This window comes from Rhinolophus hipposideros, assembly GCF_964194185.1.
Source record: "Rhinolophus hipposideros genome assembly, chromosome: 4".
NCBI classification, from domain to species: domain Eukaryota; kingdom Metazoa; phylum Chordata; class Mammalia; order Chiroptera; family Rhinolophidae; genus Rhinolophus; species Rhinolophus hipposideros.
The window spans coordinates 79490322-79510072 of NC_138050.1; the positions used below are offsets into that span (position 1 = coordinate 79490322).

Here is a 19751-nt window from a genome sequence, read left to right on the forward strand (position 1 = left end):
TGCTATTCAAAGAAAAAAGAAGACCTAGACCCAAATCCTGGGGCATTCCATAGTTAAAGGTTAGTCAGAAGGGAGAAAGCCAACAAAACACTGAGGAAGAGTGACCAGTGAGATTAGAGGGAAACCAGGAGAATGTTGCAAAAACAAAAAGAAGGCATTTCAAGAAGGTAGGAGCTGCTGACTATCAAGCATTACTGAGAGGTTGCTAAGGATACAGAATTGACCATTACATTTGGGGATGTGATACTCATCAATGACTGACATAAGCAATTGCAGTGAAGTGTTGGGAACAAACGCTAGTTAGGATAAGTTGTGGAAGAGAATCAGAAATGAGGAAATGGGGAGGGTGATTATAGATAATTATTTAGATACGTTTTGATATAAATGGGAAAAGAGATATGAGACTTTTTGAAAGGGCTGTAATGTCAAGAGGAGGTGTTTAAGGTGGGAGGTTTTAAAGTTTGTACAGAGATGAAAGAGAAATAGAAATTATCCAGTAAAGTGGGAGAAATTGACGATGAGTGAGAGTACAGTCTGGCATCACGGAAGTGCTGAGGGAATGAGATTCACAGCACAGACAGAGGGGCTTGCTTTGACTAAGGCCTCAGACACTTCCTCCGTCGTAACAGGAGAGACAGTCGAGGAATGTCGGTTTATTAATCTGATTGCAACTTGGAGTTGTATCTCTTGCTTCTGTTTCTTACTGAAGAAAGTGATGTCATGGTCAGCTGAGAGTGAGGAAGAGGGTTGACAGAGGTTTAAACCGAGGAAGAAAAAATGAAATCGATTCATTTTGGAGAGTAGGAAAGCATACTATACAGGGCAGTAGGATTGCCATTCATTGAAATAATAGAGTCAGAAATTAAATGTTTGCTTATATGTCTTGATGTTGTCAGCTGTTTAACCAAAAGTAAATTTTCTAATATTCATTTTATTTCTTTTCAGACCCAGTGAGAATATGCTGATCCGTGTCAATAACGATGGCACTTACTGTGCAAATTGGACTCCAGGGGCTATTGGACTCTACACTATTCATGTTACCATTGATGGCATTGAAATAGGTATTTTTTTTTTGAAGTTGGAAGAACTAGAATCAAAATCATCTCTCTGTTGTAGTTTGCCCTTTACTTGTATCATAGACATGGATAGGTTTCATCACTTATTTCGGGCTTCGTTTCCTCTTTTACAATGAGTACTGATTTAGTACATTCATAAGGTCTTAAAATTTTGTAATAATTCATGGTGTCATTATAGCCCTCTTGAGTCCTTCTCTCCATTCCCTGATGTGACTGGTCAGGTATGATCTCCATGTTGCTCTATAACTGTGTGCACACCTCATCTCTGCTGCATGGAATATCTGTCTTCCTTTCCTGGCTGTGAGCAGAGACCATCTTATTCATTCATCTTTGGATCTCTCAGCCTAGCTCAGTACTTGAATCAATGAATTTTCTTTATCCACCACTAGCTTTGAAACCTATATTGCTTTTCCTTTGGGCATTAATCTTTTTTTCTTTTAATTTATTTTAAAACTATATATATATAATAGGATAACAGTAGAACAAGAAAACTCTAATAAGTTTATCAATATAAATTTTTTTTGATACTATCTTTCCTGATGCTCCTGAAGAAAAAGGGTCCCTATGATCAGGAAGATTTAGAAAAGCTAGTATTTTGTAGTCTCATCTTAGACATTCATACAATTTACATTAACATAGTAGAGATTCTGAGAAGTCCTGAATTTAAGAATCTTGTCTTTGTTTAACCTAACATGAGACCCTTGCATCTGGGGAGACAGGGTAGAGATAAAAGTAATACTGATTAATAGTCCACTTAAATACCTTTGGGTAACTGGTATATGTAGTTTGTTTTTACAATGAAAGCGAAGAGGTACTTTACATTGATGTAAGTGTATAGAATATAGATTAATGTAACTATAGAAAATCAGGTATATCAAATTCATGTATACCACTCCAGAGACCTTTATCCTCTGCCTTTGCTACACACTCCTTTATTTCAGCATATTGGGAAACCCGTTAGTTCAGAAGACTGTTGTTGGTTCTGAGCAAAATATTGTTTTGGGTGAGACAATTCCTAGCAAATGTTATCGATTTACTGATGATTGCAAGATAAAACAGGCAAACAAAATCAAGTCAAGTAGAATATAAGTAACAACACTCAAGAGGTACAAATCACAGGAATTCCGAAGTGGAAATAGTCACGAATGACTTCATTGTCACTAGTAGTGGGATGAAGGAAACTAATACAAAGTAGATTAAAAAAATTCACTTATATTTGTTTTTTTTCTAATGAAATTAAAGAAAAGGATTCATACTTACTTGGAATCATCCATTTTCTTCCCTACCTTTCTATTTCTAAGTCAACTTTCTCCCAAGGTGACCAAACTCTCAGTAGGCTGGGACCTTGCTTGACCACAGGCAAGGACAGATAATAATTAGAATAATTGTGATTATAATAGCTAACATTTATTGAGCACTTAATAATATGTCCAACATTGTTTTATGTGCACTTTATATATTTTAAATCATTTCATTCTCACAACAGCCTAGTGAGGTAGGTGGTATTCCCATTCCCATTTTATCGATGAAAACAATTGAGGCACAGAGAGTCAAATAATGGCAGATGTGGGAGCAAACAAGACAGACAATCTAACGGGAGAACCCCAGCTTTTAACCATTATGTCGTGTTGCCTGTTAGTCATAAGAGATGACTGCTACAGACAAGTGGTACTCTGATCTGATGTTGTGAGCTAATGTTTAATCACATGAGTGTTTCTTTTTTTATTATTGTTTTGGTATGATTTCATATGTTCCAGCTAAAGATTGTGAGCCCCTCCTTTTTTCCTTGAACCCCTAAGACACCCATTTGGAATCCCAGGGCCATTTCTCAAATATTTCTTTTTTTTAGCTGTAAATATCAATCCCCTTAAATGGGCAGAATTCAGATATTTGTGTTAGTTGTTTCAAATCACTTGTGAATGTGTATATGGTTAGGTTTAAGGCTCTTGTATTCTCAAATGTTACAGTACCCTTCCTTTTGTTACAGATGCTGGCCTAGAAGTAAAAGTAAAGGACCCACCCAAAGGGATGATACCACCGGGAACTCAGCTGGTCAAACCAAAGACTGAACCTCAACCAAACAAGGTTAGGGGAGGATGAAATCAGAGCCCTAATCTGTCAGAGATTTATAAATTTTCTTCATTGATGTTTCAAGGTGGCCATCAAACATCTGATACTGTACTTGGTTTCAGTGTTTGAATTCTAAATATCCCTAAATAAATTTGAAGAGAAGTTCATGGAAATTCTAATCATTTCAAAATTGTAGGACCTGTACTTTTTGGCTTCTTTGTATAATGCTGTAGTAATTTATAGGCCTTGTGTACTTTCTATTATTGATAATTTACAACTAACAGACTACTGAAATTAAGCGTAGAAAGTCTGCAAGGTTAAAGTATCCTGTGCTGCTAAGAAAAATTAATTTCCTCAGCGTAAGTAGAGAAATTTTGGTAAACTACTTATTAAAAAGGAGACATTGGTAAAGAATATATATTATGCCTTTCTAAAAAGAAAAAAAATAGCTCTTTTCTCCTTTTTATCATATCTTCAAAATTATAAATATATATGAATAATTTTATAATTTTTTTCAGTAATGCACATTTTAATACTTATAAAAGTTCTGTTGTTGTAAATAAACCATGGAAAAGTAGTTACAAAAAGTTATGGAAACTTTCTCAGAGTTAATAATACTTTCAAATTTGTTTAATTGTATCTCTTGTTACTTTATAAGATCTCAGTTCCATGGTTTTCCCTATCTGTCTTTGCCTTTCTCAGGTTCGAAAATTTGTGGCCAAGGACAGTGCAGGGCTCCGTATCCGAAGCCACCCTTCCCTTCAGAGTGAGCAGATAGGCGTTGTGAAAGTCAATGGAACCATCACTTTTATTGATGAGGTAATTTTTAAAGAAACACCTAGGAATAAATTTTGGACGGAACGTTTTTGTATTGTTTGCACAATAATGTTACTAAATTTTCTATTAGAATATATTTTAAGCAGTTTGGGCAATGTTTGGAAAATTGTTTGGCAAAATGTGTTCGTGTGTTTCAGACTTTCATTTACTTTTCTTTATAAATAAAAAAGTAACTAAAATTATATTTTTAATATGAAAGGAACTCAGTTAACGTAGTAGTCAGAACCTGTACAAGTACAGACTGAAAATGGGTACAGGGTTTCTTGAATTTTCTGTTTGTTTTTAAATGTGTTTACTATATTGCTTTAACGTGGATAGTATATTGTTCTAATAATAAAACCAAGTAACTTCTGATTATTAAAATCTAAATTGAGGGGAAGGAAAACTTATATTCTTTTGGGAACCATCCGATTTTATGTTTATACTGTCTTAAAGTGTGTTTTCTTTGAGCTTTTACTCCTAAGTGGTACTGTTTTTACAATCTAACCAGGTGAATTATCATATTGCTTGGCATACCTTGCTGCTTTTTTCCTTAACGATTCTCTCTTACTTACCTTCTGTAGAAAACTAGATACTTCATCTCCATGTGCACCATTATTTACTAGCTTTGTAGCCTTCCAGCCTTTGCTAGCCTCATAGGAGGTACAGGAGGGCATGGTTGTTTTTGTTGCTTATTTCCCATAGATCCACAATGATGATGGTGTATGGCTGAGACTGAATGATGAGACAATAAAGAAGTATGTTCCTAACATGAATGGTTACACTGAAGCCTGGTGCCTCTCTTTTAATCAGCATCTTGGCAAGAGTCTTCTGGTCCCTGTTGACGTAAGTAAAAGGAGGTTTTCAAAAGCATTATAGGAACACTCTGTCCTCATCACAGGGCTTTCTTTAATTAAGGCTTCTCAGTTCTGAGGTAAACCACAACTACATTGCTTTTACTTTAAAAGTGCTTGAATTCTTGAGCGCTTCTGTGTAATGAAGTTTGGCAAAGTTAAGGATCTCAATACTTATTATGATCCAGCATAGACAGAAAATAGTAAATTAAAACTAGGTCAACTGAGTTCCTTTCAAAGAGGTAAGGAATGAGAGTGGTTGCATATTTGTTTTCCTTTTTCAGTAACTGTTTGTAATGAATTCCATACTAAAATTTGTGAATTCAGTATTACCATACATTCAAAAGCATGTATAACATATTTGTTTTTTATGTTTGTATTTTGTAACTAATCCTCTGTGTTGCGTATAAGCTTGAATCTTTTCTTTTGTGACTTGTAATACTATTCTATTAACATAAGATGAATTTTTAAACTTTTGTTGCTGTAGTGTTCTAGTTGAAGCTAAATCCTCCTGTCTGAGAGAATTCATTGATCCTCTTTGACAAATGCAGTGGAATCCTTAGAGCCAGTGTTCACAAGAAGGCTACATCACTAAATCTGATAGTAACCCACACTCTTTTTATAATTTAAACAGAAAAATATATAATTTTTCATTTTTGTCATCACTCATTATGACACTGGTAATAAATAACACTTAAAATTTTTTTTAAGAAAACCTTAGTAGTTTAAACAGCTGAATTTCTTAAAAATCAGTGCATAAAGTTAGCTTATTACATCAAACAATTCAATATGTTATTTTTCTCCTTGACAATCCAGAATAATATTCTCCAAAGGGGTGATTATATAAGGGAACTTCTATTTATATTTCTTGATCTCATTTTTTTATATTATTTTGTATATGTTTTATAATGGTACAGTGGGGAGAGATATACCCATATATATTTTTTACAAATATGTAATGAAAAAGTTTGGAGAGTGTTGGCCTACTACTGCTTTACTGAGATTAAGTTAATGACAAATCTATAATTAAAATGTAAAATTTTAAACAAACCAGATCTTCTTAAATTTTCCTCAGATTAGTATCTGTAGATAAAAATGAAAAGGAAATTGACCCTTTAGAAAAGAAGTACTACTCTGGAAGAGAGATAATAATTATCTATTGTATGTGGCTAAAAAGTTGGCCTTAAATGGTTTGAGACTATATTTCAATTATAGTAACCAAATATTCCTCAGGATTATGAAAATTATATTTTAAAGGACATAACCTCAATAGGCATTTTATTTCTTTTGTTTACAGTTTATTTTTGAAATTGTCACCAATTTATACTTTTGTATGTTTTAAGTTCCTAGTAAGGCATTATATTATCTTTACTACCTCACCCATTCAAAATTTTTTTTCCTAAGTCCTTTGTTCGTTTGAGGAGATGCTTTTGAGAGAGGAAGATAGACAGATGAACAAAAGTAAAAAGGAAGAGCAAGAAGTGCTGTGTGTTGAAGTTCTAAATCCCATGCTTTCTTTTTGGAACATCCCATGCTTTCATTTTGGAACATTGGTGCTGTTATTTGATGCTTTTATACCCATCTAGGAGCCAGTTTGTAGTAGACTGTCTTCTTGAGGCCAGAGAAGGGCAGTAACAAAGGTCCGGGGAAAAGCTAAAAAGAGTGAACCATATAGATACTTGTTGATGGGTTTGCACTAGAATGTGAATGAGGAGGTTGTCACTGACTTACTTGAAAAATCTAGATGCAGAATATTAGAGAGAGAAAAATGAAAAAAGTGACTTTATAAAATGAAATAAGTGACTTTTGGTATTTTCTAGCCTTTCTGTTTACGAATGACGAGTTCTATTTTAATGTAAATAACTTAGAGTGGTGTCATTAAGAACACTGAGGTTTTTCTGTTTCCTTTACTTTAAGGATGGTGGTGACTTGAGGTTTTTATAAATTAAAGGAAAGACAACAGTAGAAAAAGGGTAAATTACAGATGTAGATAAAAAAAAAAATCAAAAAAGTCTGAGGTCTGAAAAAGGAGGAGAAAATGGATCTATGGCCATATTTGAAGAGTGGTTTCTGTGAAGGAGGAAGGGGTATGTGTGGCAGTAGATAAGTTTTTAGGGATGGAGGGAGGAAGGGAAGAGGTTGAAGGAGACCATGATATTTCCATAAAATAGAAGAGAAGAAGGCCATCATCTGAGATTGAAACAAATTAGGTAAATTAGAGGGTTTAGAAATGTCGTAAAAATTTGGAATAATATTGACTGAAATAGAAGAGGGATCTGATGTAAAACTACTTGTTTGGGGATTATTGAGCCACTAACTACTCAGTGAGGCTATTGGATGGATCCATTCTGGATACTCTTCCTCCGACATACCCTAAGTGTCCAGAATTAAAGGAGCTAAGAAAGCAGATTACAGCATTAACTGGAATTTTCCAGGCTGCTTTGACAGAAAAATAGGGGCAAAAAGGATTTCCAGATGCTAATGGAAAAGCAATTGAGATCACCAGCTGGGATCTGGCCTAAGTTAGAATGTGAAAAGACAAATGCAGGCAGGACCCAAGGGACTTGGAGGACTTAATAAAATCCTATAACAAATAGTGAGTGCACTGTAGTTAAACAGCTGGAAGGATATAGGCAGTTGGTGTGATAAAGTAGAATGCTCAAATTTGATTTCATAATAAGAGCTTTGTATTGAATGACGTGCCCATTAATATGAAAGGGTAGCTGAAGAATAGTTGAAGTAAGAGCCATTAGAACTGCCCGCGTCTAAGAACTAAAAGGCCAAGCAGTTGCCTGACTATCCACATGGACAGGAAGAAATAGCTGGAGGACAGTCCCATTAGATACACAATTTAAAGTCATGGGATGACTGGGGATAGTTTGATGTTGGATCAGGGAGAAGCATAGAGCAGTTTGGGTGTAAAAAGAGAACAGGTAGATGCCATAAGGGTTTATATTTTATGTGGTGACTCAATGGCAGGGGATATGGTGTAGCAAAATTAGCTAGTCTGTGGCTCCAAACAGATCTGATGTAAAGTTGCTTCAATACAATGTTAGATGAGTATCCAGACAAAGTCAGAACCTGACTGACATGGGTACCCTGTTTCTCCGAAGATAAGACCTAGTCTGACAATCAGCTCTAATGTGTCTTTTGGAGCAAAAATTAATAGAAGACCTGCTATTATATTATATTATGTTACATTATATTATATTAATTATATTATACCTGGTCGTATATTATAGTAAAATAAGACCGGCTCTTCTATTAATTTTTGTTCCAAAAGACAGATCTGATTGTCCGGCTAGGTCTTATTTTTGGGGAAATAGCATAAGAACAGGCTAGTTTTCCAAGGTTTTGTCTATAGGGACAGGGGTTGGCTACTTCTACTATTGGTAAGTTTTTAATGAGTACCTTACTCTGGAGGGCTAAACAAGATCGGACATACAGGGAACAATGGTATTCCATAGTGGGAATAATAATTACATCTTATCCCCTAAAAGAACTAATACAGCTAAATAAATTCATCTTGCTACTTCTTCCTTTGAAACTCTTACTACATTCAGTACTGGAAAAAACACTACAAATATTTTCCCTTTTACTTCAGTCCTTTGTGAATAAATCAACTAAAGAAAATGAAGTCTGGGAAATTTGAAATAAAATTAGAAATAACCAAGGATTAATGCCGCTAACTTAAGATGCACAAGTACCAAAAAGTTGCCTTCATATATTTTTACATCTACCTCTTCAACCTTTTCAAGTTAAGACAATTTTACATTCACATCAGTGTGTGTACCTTATTTCTATCCTGACTCAAGTCATCTGTTGGGAAGAGTGGGGGTGGGGGTTGGAAATGTAAACTCTGACTAAATATTTGATGAACTACTTAAAAAATATTTCCATAAATTTTATTTAGAATAAATTTTAAAGTGATTTTTGTTGCACTATCTTGTCTATTTATTCATATTATAGAACTCTTGTTTTCACTGTAAGTATGTATTTAGCTAAATTTTGGCCTGCAGAGCGAGCAATAGTTCCATTAAATATCATTACTAAGAAATAATGACATCCTAACTAATATCAAATGGGACTTTAACTCTGTTTTGGCACGTTAGTAATGCTCTAGTGTAGAGATTAAATAGAATTAGACATTCATACTACGACTGTATTTTTTAAAATATTTTTTAAATTAATGGGAAAAATAGGGATAAATATGCAGGATGCAATTCCTTTTTCGTTAGGTGCTCATGGTCTAGTAGAACTTACTGCCCTTTTTAGAACTTACTGTGTTCAATTTTACGTCTTACAATCTGTATGTTGTTTCATTTATCTAGAATGCTTTTGCTTCCATTTTTTCCCTAATTTTTCTCATATTTTCCTGGTTGACCACATTCAAAAACTTCTCGTGATGTTTTTCTCTTCTGTACTTCCCAGTAATGCTGTAGCTATATAATTGTTCGTGTAACAAATGTTTATTGAGTCCTTATTGTACCAAATAGTAAGCTGGGAAGTAGATATTGGGTGGAGAGACAGAGAGGAGGGATACAAAGTAAATAAGATGGAGTGCAGTTCTTGCTCTTGAGGTACTCACTATATAATGTGATAGACATACTATTAATATATTCAAATAAGTTGCATTGTGATAAGTTGTAAAATGGCTTGACTCAGGAGGTGACATTTGAGGAGGTCTTGAAGAAAAGTTGCAGGGAAAAAGGGAAGGACTTTCTTTCTGTTTGTTTTTTTTTTTAATTAAAGTTTATTGGGGTGACATTTTTAGTAAAGTTACATAGATTTCAGGTGTACAACTCAGTAATACATCATCTATATATCACATTATATGTTCACTACCCAGAGTCAGTTCTCTTTCTATCTCCATATATTTGATGGGAATGAATTTCTAAATAGAGTATTAACTGTCACAAGTTATGGGACTGATAAATAGTTGATATGAATGAAGCAAAGAATTGGGAATAAAATGCATGTAAGTACTGGGACATTTAGGTTTTTCTCTCCTTTCTCAGGTAGCACTTTGTCTGTAAAAATAGAAAAGGCTCATTTTTTTCTCCAGCTACCCATAATGTTTAGTTGTTTTTCTTGCCTTCAGCCAATTTGTATTTAAATATCTCTTATTTCTGTTGTTAAGCACCTTAAGGGTAAGGACTCATTAAGGACCCCTTCTTATTCATATTTGTTTCTTCTGAAGTGTTAAGTATTACTTTTTGCATACAGTAGGCCTTCACATTTGTCGAATACTAAATTTTAATTCCTGGCATTTGGTATGATCATGCTTCTTAAAATAATTCCTAACATATATATGCTCCGTACCTTCATTCTGTCACTTAATTCTGTGTTACCCTGTGATTTTAAGTATTTTATCATTCTCATTTTTCTAATGACAAAAGATAGCTACTCTCCCAAGATCACAAGTAGAAACTAGTAGAGCTGGTTCTGGAACTCCAGTTGATGTGATTAAAGCCCATGCTATTATGTTTAGTCTACTTTAGTCTAATGAAGAGATAAGGATTAATCAAGTTATAAAGGAATAAATATACCTGTAAAAATCCTATTACTTTGGCTAGAGCTCCCAAATTAAATAAATATGAGTATTCATAGCCTTAATGGTTGAATTAGTATGAATACCATGATATATGTTAAAGGTGACATGAGTCAGCCTGAGAGGGCCTACCTGGGGAATGTTGATTGAAAATTAAAATTCTAAAGATTTGGAAACTACAGAATGTAAGCTAGAAGCATATTTCATATATCAGGGAAAAATACAAGTAGAAAAGAGAATTAGTTATGCACATGACACGAGAGACATTTGACTGCCTAGAATAGATCTTAAAGTTTTTTAAAACAAGTTTACTTCTAGAATAGGAGATATCAGTTATTTGAAACTTAGAGGCACCATTTTGTGGATACTTTGTCAAAAATGAGTTCTTCCAACATTGTGAAGGAGGTTAAATAGTAGAGAAAGTTTCTATCAAGGAAAGTAGATAGCACCTCATTTGAAGTGTTTGTCAGATTATCTTTATAATGCCCATATTGTCTGAATTCTTGCAGAAGCAACTTGGGTTTCCGAACATCTCAATACATTTATACAAACCACTTCTCACCTACTTAGGCTGATTGGTGTTCACATATAAGAAAGTAGGTTGATTTTTCTGAATTTTGAGAGATCCCAAAGATTTGAAGGAGAGATGAAGGGGAAATATAATTTGGCAGTCTCTTTTACAGCATTACCCAGGGTAATTGGTAACATTAGAAAGTGTTTTCTTGCATTTTATGTCCAGTTTCATTCTTTTGAAATATCTACTTGATGCCTGGTAGTCACAGCTTCAACATGCCCCAAATTTCTTGGTTTTGTTAACAAATGTGTGTGTGTGTGTGTGTGTGTGTGTGTGTGTGTGTGTGTGTGTGTGTATAGACATAACCTGTTTTTGAATCCTAGTAATTACTAATATTTACTTAATGCACCGTTTGAAAACGTGCTGTCCAAATGGTTATCAAAAGCATCATTTCACACTTGAGCTTGCTGTTTAAATTTCCTAATCAGAATGAGATTTAGGCAATTAAAATAACATTGCAATGGTTTGTATACTCATATATGCTGTGTTTAATTTTTCAGGGTCTTTTGCCGTTTTCACATTAAAAATGGCAATTCTAAACTCTGCTTATCTAGCACAGTGGAAGAATTAGCATTGTTTTTTTTACATGGGCATTTGGTATCTTTGGTCATGTATTTTCACCATGAAAATTATTCATTTATTTACTCTCTTCTGTGTCTTGAAAGATTATCATCTTAGAGTTGCAATTTGATGTTCATTAATTTAGTTAGGTTTTTAATATGCTTTAATTCCTAATTTTCTCGCCAGAATATTTTTGCCTTTAAAATAATCTTTTAGAATAAAATGATTTAGATTTTTATAAATAATGTGTGTGTGTGTGTCTATATACACAAATACGTATACATATGGTTTAGTGGTGTTCATATTAATCTGTGAAATTATACAATATGAAAGCTAATTTATATATTTTAATAGTGAGAAATTAAGACATTGGAGAAATTAATATTTTTATGCATGTTCATATCTTTAACTTAACTTTCCTAAATTTTCAAAAGAAAACTGTTAAGTCTATTTTATTTTTAAACTCCAGCTTCCTAATTGTTACATTGTTTTTTATTCCTGATAAATGTAATTTTATTAGGTTACCACATTTTGAAAATAATCTTATAGTAAACCAGTGCAGACTAAGAATTTTCTGTAAATTCAAAACAAAAGCCAAAAAGTGTGAAATTTGATTCCACATATAATTAACGTGTACAAATGGATTTAATTGCAGTATATAACCATGGTTACCAGTTGCATCACTTTAAAGTACGCTTGGACATGTTAACTCATGTACAAGTTTACACATTGAAATAAAAGAAGTACAAGCTTCAAATATTGTCAATCAGTATATTGCTTCCTTATCATTAACTTCATCTGCATTTTTATTCACATTGCTTTTAATAAAAAAATTAAGCTTAAAAAATAAAAAATGATTTGAAAAATCTTGATATTGTTTTATGTGAAAGATCTGCACCATCATTCTCTGTGAAGGAGAAAAACCATTGGGCAAATATTTCACAAATTCTTATATACATTGATGAACCAGTAAGGATATATTTTTCTTCCAAACAGCGTTTCAAATGCTTTGCAACATGTTTCCACTTGACCTAAAGAGAAAGGACCCTACTCTCTATCCATTTTCAAGTGTGGAGGGAGGTTTAGTTTGGGGTTTTGTTTTGTTTTACATTATTTGTAGGCATATTATTGGAAACTCATTTTTTCTGGCTCTTAAATTTATGAATTAGTCTATGTGTATGTATATGGGTGTGTGTCTACATCTATACACATATATACATAAGTAAACTACAGAACTTGCAAATATTAATAAATTGTCATCTAAAATGGCTTATAATTGGTTGGAAATTATGTTGTTTCCTTTGTGTTGAAGTCTTGAATGATGACAGAATCTATTAACAATTTGAATATCCTCTTTTTTGTCCAAAAGAACCATTTATCATGTGAGCAGTAAATTATGTAATTGCTACTTACTAGAAAGATTTTAATTTCAGATTAAATAAATATATTCAATAGCATGATATATCTGTGTAGAATGTGTATCATTTAAATTTTCATTATAACAATTTTGTAAAAGTGTTGATTTTGGGGGCAACATGCTACTGTGGATTGGTTGTTATTAACAAAATATTTTTTAGACTTTAACATGTGATTAAATGCTCTGTGCATTTCCTAAACTTTGAAATGGAGAAAGTTAGGCCTGTCTTTTGATAAAAGACTCAGATTGTATGTTTTTCTGTACGCTTTCTAAACATATTGCTAACAGCTTTTGGTAACATTTTCCAATGATTTTTCTTTTCCATTTATAGAACAGAGGGAAATTGAAAAATGACTTAGATTTTTTTTCTTTTACTTTTTCTTTTTTTCTTTTTGTACTTTAAAAAGTGATAACTAGTTCACTTATGCTACATGCCATTATTATTCATGATAATAGTTGAGCCATCTATACAATCTATATTATTCACATTTTCTTTATAAAAGTACAGACTATTTTCTGTCATAAAACAATTCTGGGTTGTGTTAGAACAGATGCGTTGTCAGTTAAAAGGAGTTTTAAGGTTTCTTTCTTGCATTGACTGTCTTAAGCCTTAAATCAATGTCTGGTTCTTAATTTTAGCAAATGGCATGACACACTATATCCATGGAGAGCTTTTGGCAAAAACTTTTTTATCAGAATTTCCTTGATGTGTGCTTTACTCAGGTGGCTTCAGTTTCCCTTTAGTAAAATAATATTTCAGTGCTGGTGCTAGAGTACAGAACTATGTTGTTACTATGAACGCATCTTCTGCAGCTGATACCTGTTCCCTTTCTTTGTTGATATTTTTCTTTCTTAAACTTTGTCGCTCAGAATATCTTTAATGCTAGCCAAGGAGTCAGGGATTTGGACGTATTTTCATGGACTTCCAAAGCTTTTTTTCCCCAGGTGAGTTAACTGTAAGGAACATACATTATTCAGGTATTTTAGCATGTATAACAGATTTACATTATATCCTTTGAAGCCTTTGCTTTAAATTAATATTTTTTTACCCCAAAAGATCTATACAAAGTGCTGCAGTTGAGTTTCCCCTGTAATCAATCCTTTTCTGTCTACTTCTGCCAAAGAATGTATTATTAGTTAAGTTAAACTTTTATGTGACTTCAAATTTAATATGTTTAATTTTATGATTATCTTCTCCAACAATTATATCCAAGTCCAGCCTTTTCAGAACTACGCTTATTTAGATGGGAGAGTCCCAACCCTATGGCACTTCTTTGTTTTTCCTATTTTTTCACAATGCCCTTTTGAATGTTCATCTGAGAATGGGGAGGGAATAGAGAGAGATAAACAGCATTGCTGTTTATCACTTCCATATGCTGGTGCCAGATCTTACATTCCTGTATTGAATAAAACATATATTCTAGGGTTGCTTGAGAATGAAAGACACAGTTGTGATTTTATGTCTATCAGTTCGTTCTATACTATTTAGTATAAAAAATTGGATAGACTTTGTTTTATATTTATTATGTAGTTTATTTAACTATTCAATAAAATATTAAATACTTTAATAAAAGTTTTCATACATTGCCTTTTAGTGAATAACTTGCAATTATTAGTTTTTGCCAAGACTTATCTCTCTATGTTACCCTAAATGACCAAAAGTTGGAAATACTGTTATACTTAATTAAATGCTCTAGATGTATCATTAAAAACCAGTGAGATTGTTTTTTTGCTAAATCTATTAATATTTGCTTGTGATTTTTGATGTCATACCATGTAACTTTTTAAAAAAATCAGTTGCAATAAGGACTAACTTGCCTCTTCCAACTGTGAAATAGCATGATATATTTACTAAAATTGATTATTGACACGTAGACATTTTAAAATATTTACTGAAACACTTGTGATTATAGTAGCACAATTTAAATAAAGTTCAAACCCTACTCTCCATTTTTATTTTGAGTGCTCTTCGTATTCACGTAGTTGTGCATATATATAAGTTTTTACAAGTATACATGCGTGGGTAAATAAAAATGGGTATTTTAAAGTTATTTTAGTTTGTAAATCAAGTCTGAATTTTCCAATTATTTAAAATTCTCATTAACATTAAATTGCTGATATATACCTAAAGAATTTTAGATAATATGGTATGATGATTGCAGTAAACATAAATAAATATTGTCCATAGTACATATTTGTATAAATAAAAATTGATTATTGATTACCATGATGAAATTGACAGTATATTATGTGAAGGTTAATAGTGGCTCTAAAATTTTCCATGACCAACCATATATTGAATTAGAGTCACAGATACAGATAATTCTTGAATTCACGTTTTCTTAACATCAGGATTTTATTTTGAATTTTCTGATATGTAATGGACATGTTTACATACCCCTTAATATGAGATTATTTATAGGGACAGAACTAATTAGTAATATTTTATCTTGCGTAACATGTTAGTGGTTTTTCATTTTTTATTCTAACATTACTAAATATTACTTTTAATCTAATATTTGAGTACATTCCACTATGATCATCTTTTACTTTATTTGAATGTAAAACAATTTGTAGAGTGTATATGACTATATTTAAAAGTGGAGGTTAAGTTCGTTTTAAAGGAGTCATAATGAAAATGGAAGAATCCCCAGTGTGGAACTTTCATTTACATTTCGTTGGGAGGAAGAGCAAATAGGTTATTTTTTTTTCCCATTGCATTCACATAGGAAACAACTGCATCATAGCATTAAGATTCAACAGAAAATTTAGGGCACATACTTTTTATTTCATTTTAGAAGTAACTTTTATATCCAAACGTATTATATTTACATAAAAATTCATCTTTAATGGTAATCTCTCCTCGCTACTAAAAGTATAATCATCTCTTTCTAATAGCATTAATATTTATCATTGTTTTGTAATGGCCTAGGAAACGTAGCAAGACATTTTTATTTGTCCTATATTAAGAAAGTAGGAGTTGTTAAAATCTTATAAACATTCTCATTTCTTTCATAACTAGTAAATATTAAGATGTAGCTGTATTTTATGCACATTTTTTCATCAGTTATCTCTGTTAATAGTTAAGTCTCCAGTGTCTTCACACCTATTGTCTCTATTTATAAGTAATTGTTACAGACATAAGTAGAAGGAAATGAAGATTTAAGCATTTTAACCCGTATCAACGTACAGTAATACAGTACTAATGATTCAAAATTATTCAGTTGTGGTTCACATAGGAAATTATTTTTGTTTCTCTTACTGTTAAGTATTTCATTAAAAGATGAAAGAAAAATCAAGTACTACTGTATTTCTCAAATTGTGGTGGGCAAAAGCCTGGGGTTCAGTTGCTCTCCTGCCATAGTTTCTTCTCCTCAACTTTATTTAAATTATTATTCAGCATTGAAAAACTGAATGATTCTTTAATGACAGTGGTGACTAACACTTTGGTGACTAACACTTTGGTTATCTTTGGATATGTATTTTTTTAATTGACAGTATTATGGAATTGTAAAAAGCTGCTAATAGGAATATGTTGGAAGTGATAATAGATTGTATTTTGTTTATTTATTTTTTTCCTATTCAAATTTTCAGGAACCTAAAACTAATACTGATGACTTTTTCAAAGACATGAACTCCTGCTGCTCACAGGAAGCAACAATGCAAGAACCAGAGATGCCGTTCTTGCGAGGAGGGCCAGGCATCTACAAGGTAGTAAAGACGGGACCTTCCGGCCACAACATCAGAAGCTGCCCTAACCTTAGAGGTATCCCCATTGGAATGTTAGTTCTGGGAAACAAAGTCAAAGCAGTGGGAGAGGTATGGATTCTTGTAGCTTCATGACTTCTAAGATACTCATTTTTATATAATACTACCAAATATACTATCTCTTTCTTCCAAAGGTTGCCATTTCCATCCCAGGTTTTTAAATGTTCATGTTCTTTATTTGTGTTGAAAATACTAATGTAATTTTTCTGTGCTTCTTGTGTACGAATTTTATTCTCATAATTATCCTTGTGAAAACAATACATTAACAAAATGATGTGTGTTGTATATATAAATGTTTGGTATTTGCATATATCTTTTTATTATTGCAAATGTACTACACTGTAATGGATTAACAGCAGTTTAAAATATTTGCTATGGATTGGTATGGAGATGTAATGTATACAAAGGGTTTCCTTTTTTTTTGTTCCCATTCATGAATCTCACTGAAGTCCTGAGCAAATAAAATTACTCTTTTGTCAACTGTGGCATTTGCCTCAGCTGATAAGCTTGAAGATGTAGTGTGTCATGCTATTTCTCAGTGTCAGGGTCATTTTCAAGTTGCATTATAGGCACTACCAAACTAAATAATAGAATATGCTGTGCTGTGACATTTTAGGTACAAAAAAAAAAAAAAGAGCCATGTGTTTTGGGGTAATGTTTAAAATTATTTAGGAATTATCTGTGCCTTAAAAATTATTATTTTAACTGAGGTCATAAAGAAGCAGTATATTACAGAACTTTTTATTGATTTCTGTCTTACCTCAGGCTGTGGTCTTAATTTCAGAAACTTAATTCATGGTAGATATTTATTGGAATAATTGCACTAATCAAACTCTTAAACATTTTGCTGGTTTTCAGCCTGAATGCCCTAAAAGAATCAAGCCAATCAATCATGCTTTTTGTTATGTACTAGGTAACCAATTCTGAAGGGACATGGGTGCAGCTGGATAAGAACAGCATGGTAGAGTTCTGTGAGAGTGATGAAGGAGAGGCATGGTCCTTAGCTAGAGACAGAGGCGGAAACCAGTACCTGCGACATGAAGATGGCAAGTTGGCTTAAATTTGTGATTTATTCCCATTAACCTTTGAAATGCAGAAATTTACAATGTATTTCTTTTTTCATAAAGAGCTTTCTGTGTTTTTATTTTTTAAACAAAAGCAAAACTAAGGATTAAAAAAATCTTGTAATTGTTAAAATTTGTGAAATATATAGGTACTGAATGAATGCACATCAAAGAAGAGAATTAAAAGAAAATGCAGGCCATATGAATCCATCTTTGTAAAATATGCTTTTTATTTAATTAATATGATTTGCATTATCATTTTTCTGTGCCAGTCCAGGACTGAATGTTTTACCCTTTCTACTACTAAATGGAAGTTTGGTTTTCAACCACCAGTCGTAGTACTTTCCCCAGGCAGTTTCATTCAATTGAATTTGATTGAGTTCGATTGAATTGAATCGAATTTCATTCAATTGAGAATTTCATTCTCAGGAATGAAGCACTGAATAAATGCAGAGCATCTTTTGGGGGTTTCCTATTTTGTTAGAATTTCAACTTTAAAGTCATTTTACCTTTTTCAGCAATGTTCTCATTTAACTTAAGATTTTCCATTTTGTCCCTCTCTCTTCATTCTCCTGGTAGCAAAAACTTACTCTTCAAAGTTCAGACCACATAATCACTTGGAGAAGCTTTATTTCTGATCATTATTAACTGATCCTGGCAGAGTCAAGAATTCTTTCTGTGTTCCTAATGAACTGTATTCACCACTGGGACGAAACTGATATATTGACGTTAATTTTTATTTCTTCATACACAGATTGTGAGTCCTTTGTGGACAGGAACAGGTTTCTATCTGTCTATTCCTAATTCTGAAACAGTTTTCACACATACTAATTGCTAAGTTTCTTAACTACAAGTTGAGTCGCAAAAATATTAGGGCATCAAAATAAATAGATAAGTCAAGCATAGACTTTTCTACCAAACTCCAAAATTATAGGATAGTTTCAGATAAAGAACAAGGACATGCATCTTTATCCAAAACAGAATGAACTTACAATACTCCTTATCCAAGAGGTAATATGGCCATAAGTATAAATAGATTCAAGAAAGTTTTGAAACTTGCATTAATGACAAAGTACATGTAGCTCTATTAACATTATACACAAAACCATCTCCTCTTTTTCCCCACAATAAGTGTTTGAGATAGGTTACATAATCTTCATTTTATAGGTAAAGAAACTAAAATTTATAGAATTTAAAATGACCTACCTAGGGTTATACAATTGGATACATGGCAGATTTAGCGCTTGAGCCAGAATATTCTTTTATATTTCAAAATATGTGCTCATTACAGCATACCATACTGCATCAATAATCCACTGAGCACAATTTGAGAATCTACTCCCTCCCTTGTCTTTACAGATAAACTTTTCTTACCTAAAGATGATGTGGTCATAAAATGATGTTCTGAGATGGTAGAACTATTCTAAATTGTGTCTTGAAAAAGAAAAGGCTTCATTTGACATAAATCAGACATTTTACAGAATGACCTTCCCATTTATAATATACTTACTACATATTACAATATATTCCCTACATATTCATAAATTGTTAAATATTTTCATGTGTATAGGAATACACATGTGTATGAGGAATATTCCTCATGTGTGTGAGGAATACTCACACACACACACAGTCATGTGAGTCTTAATTTTTTTTTAATTAAAGTTTATTGGGGTGACAATTGTTAGTAAAGTTACAGAGATTTCAGGTGTACAATTCTGTAATACATCATCTATATATCATTTTGTGTGTTCACCACCCAGAGTCACTTCTCTTTCCATCACCATATATTTGATCCCCGAGTCTTAATTTTTTAAAAAAACCTGGGGTGATAAGCAAAGAAATGATAATTAGTACCTTAAAACCACTAAGATTAGTCGATACAGTATGCAAATAGTCTGCTCATTGGTATTAGAATGTAACTATATTTAATATCGAAATAAGAGGATTTGGCACTATAGTAACTTATTCATATAAAGTAGTAAAACAAAAGCTTTCCT

At 32.5% G+C, this 19751-nt stretch overlaps 1 protein-coding gene across 6 annotated transcripts in view; it reads left to right on the top strand.

Moving 5' to 3' along the window:
- MYCBP2 (MYC binding protein 2) overlaps nucleotides 1–19751 on the top strand; it is a 251054-nt gene that overhangs the window by 163711 nt on the left and 67592 nt on the right. For 4 of the 6 annotated variants that reach the window (XM_081045566.1, XM_081045567.1, XM_081045571.1 and 1 more), the window contains 7 exons: nucleotides 946–1061; nucleotides 3064–3161; nucleotides 3849–3965; nucleotides 4668–4808; nucleotides 13790–13864; nucleotides 16514–16738; nucleotides 17601–17733. In XM_081045566.1, coding sequence (XP_080901692.1) covers nucleotides 946–1061; nucleotides 3064–3161; nucleotides 3849–3965; nucleotides 4668–4808; nucleotides 13790–13864; nucleotides 16514–16738; nucleotides 17601–17733 — 905 coding nt within the window. The remainder of the gene's footprint in view (nucleotides 1–945; nucleotides 1062–3063; nucleotides 3162–3848; nucleotides 3966–4667; nucleotides 4809–13789; nucleotides 13865–16513; nucleotides 16739–17600; nucleotides 17734–19751) is intronic. The other 2 variants (XM_081045568.1, XM_081045570.1) reach the window with 1 other exon arrangement.